General features: G+C 35.0%; 1 protein-coding gene across 1 annotated transcript in view; it reads right to left on the reverse strand.

Moving 5' to 3' along the window:
• The window catches only part of LOC111640811 (28S ribosomal protein S29, mitochondrial-like), a 50529-nt gene extending 45518 nt beyond the window's left edge, over window positions 1-5011 (reverse strand). Inside the window, exons 1-2 of the mRNA XM_023386873.1 lie at window positions 4751-5011; window positions 2768-2907 (exon numbers count right to left, since the gene is read on the reverse strand). Of these exons, the coding sequence (XP_023242641.1) occupies window positions 2768-2907; window positions 4751-4763 (153 nt within the window). The 5' untranslated portion in view covers window positions 4764-5011. The remainder of the gene's footprint in view (window positions 1-2767; window positions 2908-4750) is intronic.
• Window positions 5012-6000: the final 989 nt, after the last annotated feature.

A 6000-nucleotide genomic window follows, 5' to 3' on the forward strand; every position in this document is an offset into this window, starting at 1 on the left:
GACCTTTGAAGACAAATATCTCACAAAGAGTCAACAATACGGGGGTGTGCGAAATCCCTCATTCAGAGCTTGAATCTTACCCATTGCTGTTCATATTGGCTGGCATTCCATTAATCAAAAGCACCATAAATGCAATTGAAATCTTCCCACCATATCCAAATTCTTCCTTCTCTTGTTGTCTATTCAAATGTGTTTTGGTTCTAGGAAGATCTAAGATCATGCCAATGGAAGATCCACCCATCAGAGCCATCCAAATTCCACTTTTTCCATCACTAAACACTATAATTTTTCATTATTCTTTCTATGACACGTATTTTCTTGCCCAGTTTAACCTTAACATAATGTGTTGTAGTTTTAAGGGAGACTGTTTGGCCATTCTTGTATAAGTAATTGTTAGTGATGATTTTAATAGATTATAAATGATGCTTTTACTTACTTTATGACCCAAATCCACTGCAAACGGATATAAAATTTGAAGCAAGCTTTAAAATTCTCCTTTTATTACATTCACTGATCACTTTTGGTCTTCCAGATCTTGATTTAGATTTCCAATTTTTACGTTTTTCAATAACTTTATATATTCCTGAAGCAGACTTATGAATTTCTTTAGCAATTTGATTAACTGTAGCACGTTCTGCTTTTCTTTTCCTAATGTAAACCACATCATTGTAAGTGAATTGTTTGTTTCTTGGCATGATTAATATTACAGATAAAGCACTTGTTGAAATTTGTTAAAATAATGCCCTCTTGTAATATTTTAAAGAACTGAATAAAATTATTAATACTTGTAAAGTTTAAAGATTTAAAAAATCCAATAAATAAAAATTACATAAATTTTTTGGACACACATTATTGTATTTTTTGAATTTTTAAATTAAATTATTGGATAAAGTTCTTCTAAGTACTGTACTAAGAATTATTAATTGATGTTATTTTTATTTAATATAAATATTTTTATTACAATATTTATATTTAAATAGAATTTTTCACAAAAAACTAAACTATCTAAACTTTTTGGACAGACCTTACATTTCAACTAACACATCTGCCTTACTTTAAATTTAAAATAAGAGAGTTATTTAACAGATTATTTCTTTTTTTAACTCAATGATCTTGAAAAATAAAATGGTCTATACTGAAGTATTTGTTAAATCAACTTTCCATGCTTTATATATCCCATTTCTGATAATCTGGCTTCCATAAACTCTTGTCTTTGAGAGCTCCAATCAAGAGCAGTTACGTGAACTAAATCAGTATAATGGATATTTACATTATTGGTCCTATGTTGTAATGTTGTAGGACTAATAAGTTTTTAAGGTATCTATTGTCCCGCGAAAGAATGTGAGCTCTCTCTCTCTCTCTCGCAGTCAGGATCGTAATCTTAGTAATAAGGTCTATATATATATATATATGATAACTTGTGGTGTGTACTTCTGGTTCTCTCCTTCCACCTCCATTCCAGGTCCAAAAGCCTGCAAATGCGACTGCTCGCACAATGAAATAAGCAGCAAATCCAGTTTCCATGTCTGTCCGTAAAGACACAGTGGTATCATCCTGACAAGGTGCCAAAGAGGTACCAACCCTGCAGTCACAATCCATCACAGAGAAGATGGAGCAGATGCACTAAATTTGGGAAGACACATGTATCAAACTGGCTTTAAATTTGAATGGCATATTTCAAGTGGTATTTATTCTGTGACAGATACAGATGAATTAAAAGAAATATATCCTCATCCTAAAACACAAAAAGTGGAATGAAATTTGGAATCCAGCACAACAAGCAGTTAAACATTTGCAAAAGATGTAGCTACTTTCTCCATCAACTTTACATTCAGTAAATATACTAACAAATGAAGCTGTATTTCAAAGTAAATAATTGAAGGTGCTCTCTGGCCAGCAACCCATCATGTTGAACTTGTTTTATAAAATCTCAGCATTTGGATAGACAATGGATTTTGACCATTTTCATTTAAACACATACATGTGGGCCACGCTTCTTTGCACTTTAACACAAAAATTAAAAGACTCGAGTACAATGTGCAAAAGGATATATTTTCTCCACTCTCTCCATATTCAAGTAGAAAAAACTTTTTGGAATAAAACCTTCATTAAACTTATTGATACTACTAACATTGTTAAACACGAAGAAATTATAATGAAAGAGAACCGCATTAATTATCGTGCCACAGATACTTTGTCCCATGCCAGAAATTGCTTAATAACCAGCTATAATAAAATATTATGCTCGGTCAGTTCTTTCCATTAGTTTTAACATTTTCAATATAAATTATGCACAAATTTATTCTGTTTGAGCACAGATCTTCCAAAATATACTATTTATTCTCTAGTTTGAATTTTGTAGTCGATTAATAAGGTCAAAAATCTTAGTTCATCATAATTTACCAATGGATCAGAAGTCATCTTTGATTGGCCATCTGATGTGTGTCTCTGCATTTGAAAGCATTTTTTAAAATGGTTCAAGACATTTTCTTCAACTGCAAACTCAAAGATCGTCTAATAAGCCAATTTCGAAAATGATCTTCATAAATTGGAGACGATTTCATAGTTGTGGAGAGTCAACTTAATTTATTTCTTTCGGATCGAGAAACAAATAGGGCTGCCATAATTTCCATTTAAGTTTGACGCTCTGTTTGATTAATTTCGACAAGAAAATGATAAAAGAGAAATTTTGCATATCACGATTCTCTTTTCGCATATGCTAAGCCGAATTTGCCAAATTAGAAAAAAAACTAAACAAAGTACTTACCGGATTCGATTCTAACGTTCTAAAATGTTTAACATCATCTTCACAAACAACCGGTGACACAGTAGTGCTATAGAAATTCTTAATACAACAATTATAGATAATTTTTACTCTTTGTAATCCTCTCACTTTTTTAAATATATCTGTAAATAGAATAATTTATATTTGAAAAGATTCTAAAAATTTAATATAAAACATTTAAATGTATAAAACATTCTTCTTGAAATAATCAAAATACTGTATCATAATAGCATAATTTTTATTTTGGGTTTAGCGAGTTACACTCAGTCAACACCAGTTGCCACATACTATGCCCAACTAGAGTCGAGGCACAGCAACCAAAATGTGTATCTGTGCACATCTGTTTTCGGGAATTTCCTAACAATATGACACATATTCAATACAGTGGCCTTCCATAATGTGACATACGTGTTTCTATTCAATCGTAACATTCCCAAGCTTTTACACAGCGTGCGTGGTACAACACCCATAGAGGAGACAACAACAGGTAGAATAAGCACTCCACCCGTCCTCTACGGACGCCTTCGAGTTCCGCATAAGTGCCGATTTTTTCGGTGCACGCGTTTTGTACATCACGAGTGTTTAGAACAGATACGTCTATAATGTATGTGATTTTATTGTTTGTCATCGAGTCACGTCAGTTGTGCAGTTGTGGTAAATTGTTTGATCTGTAATTCATATTAAAAACAATGATTTTATGTTAAATCTTACAGTTTCCATCTTTCTACAGGTAGGATGACAAGGGTGGCAATAAAGAGACGTCGACGTTAACGAAACATACGTCCGTCCATCTGAGGTCTATTTTACACTATGACCGACCGGTCCGACTCCAAGTCGTGTTGCCACGAAAACAGCAGTCGGTCCACGGATCGATCATTCCAGTCGGACAGATTTAAAAAGTTAAATATTTGTAGTCGGGTCGGAGCAGTCGGCAAGCTACAGCCAACGAGAGCTTCGAAACTACAACCAATCAGACTTTGGATATACGAAAACTATCAAATCAATCTAACATAACTTTACATTATGTATATTTCTAATTTATTTAAATTTTTCCTCGTACCTTATTTCTTTCATAACTGCTTAAATTTTATACAGGAATAATACATATGACTTTAATATATATATATTAAAAAAACATTATCGACATAAAGAGAAAAGATGGTAATATTTAGACTTTTTGGAACAATTTATAAACGAAGTAAGATCAAATCCACAAAGTTTAACGAGGTAGATTACAAAAATATTTTTAAAAATTAGAAAAACTTAAAACGATTTCTAACACCAGTTCTGATTGGTCCTTACAAATCAGCCACCGATATATAATCAAACTCAATGCGAATGCTTTTACTATTAGTCGGTCCGATTACGGGATCGGTCAAGTCGGACCAGTCGGTCACAGTGCAAAATAGCCCTAATACCAACCTTCGGTAAAACCCACGCCCACTGGCGGCCAAGCGGTCTTCATACCCCAAACTCCGGGAGTTCGGTGGTGAGTTCGCGCCTCGCTCGGACATGCTGGCCACGTGGAGTTTTCTGGGTTTTCTCCACGTCCTTAACGCGTAAATATGGGCCAGTTCCATTAAAAAGAACTCACGGAAGGCATTCCCCCTAGGCGGATCGTCCAAGTGTCGTGTTGCCATAACAAACAAACTCAGTAAAACCCACTAATTCGCGCCAATTAAACGGGCACCGTTTTAATAACATGTTATAGTTGGTAGATTAAGTAGTCCGCCCGGGACAGGGGGGCCACGGTTATTTTCTCCCGGGTTCGTAAATTTTACCGATGTTCGGGACGGTAAGACTAATCGCTGCACTCCGTCGCGGCTCGTTTCCCGGCCGACGGACGAAGACGTAAATGCAGTCGAAACGGGAATAACTACCGACGATTTTCCGGTTAATTGGCGCCCGACTTGGACCGGGAAAGCTCTACGCTAACGTCCATCTACTGTTAAAAAGCATACTTACGTTTCAGTTCCATGGTAATTTGCCGTTAACCGGCACCGGGCCTTCTCCCCTCGATCCAATTTTCCAAACCTTTATTTTTCCGTACGTCGAGACGACCTTTTCGCTTTTTATCGTATTTAATACTTGGCCGACCAAAACGATTTCTTCCGAACTCGATCGACTTCAAAGGCCTCGAATTTTTACACCAAAACCCGACTAAGGACGAAATTTCTTAAATTGTCACACTCGCTCCGGGCGCCGCCATGTCTGTCCGCATTCCTGCTTGGGAATTTCCTAACATAGCCAAAAACGCACCAGATAAAAAAATCCGTTCGGCGGACGGAAGAAAATTACCCACCGTTTTTTATGGAAAAATATTTAAATAATTTAATATTAAAATAAAACGGGTAAAACGCTGGGTTATTCTTCTTGGCTAATTCCGTTTGGCAAATGTACTATTTTGGATGCAGTTTCGTCGTTTCTGCACATTTCGTATAATTTTTGTCATTACACTTACGTGACGGTACCCGAAAAAGTTCGTTGTTTTGCAAAAACGCATTGTATTACATTCGAAATTTCATTGTACGCTGTCTATAGTTCTTCGAGATTATAAAATATACAAAATCGCCACGTACACGTACCGCTTCCGAGCGCCGACCTTATCTTTAACAAAGAAAAACTCCTAAGAAATATTTTTGCCGTCGTCTAAATTGTCATAAATGTTTACTTGGCGAATTTTTTATATATCGGATATTTCTCTTTGGATGTCAATTGTTTTTGTATAATAATTGTATTATTACGTTAACACATAAGACGATGACGTACGATTCGGGCGCTCGGTGACTAAACGCGCCGCCAACCAAACGCTTTCGATCCACCGTTTAGAAAAATCGTTATACAGGTATACCTCGCCTTATGTCGGTAATTAGTTTCAGGAGAACGATCTTAAGTCGAAAAACGACGTAAGTCGAATTTACTTGTCTCCAAAGCTACTTGTCACTAAGCTAAACCATAAATTGCCAATTCCGGTTCTGTATTTTATTTATTAATGCATTTTTAATAATGTATGGTTAATAAGGATCTATTTTAAGCTTGCAAACAAATAAATTTTAGTTTTTAATTAATTTAGTACAGAAAAAGTAATCTAAATTTACGAATGCATGTACTGTAAATAAAGTACATACTTGTAAATGTATATATTTTAATATGATTTTATGTGCTTTAAACATTTTTCTAGTGATATTACGACTTCAATATTTGTGGCGGACAGA

Source organism: Centruroides sculpturatus, unplaced genomic scaffold (assembly GCF_000671375.1).
Source record: "Centruroides sculpturatus isolate CEXI.00-Female unplaced genomic scaffold, Cexi_2.0 scaffold1485, whole genome shotgun sequence".
Lineage (NCBI taxonomy): Eukaryota > Metazoa > Arthropoda > Arachnida > Scorpiones > Buthidae > Centruroides > Centruroides sculpturatus.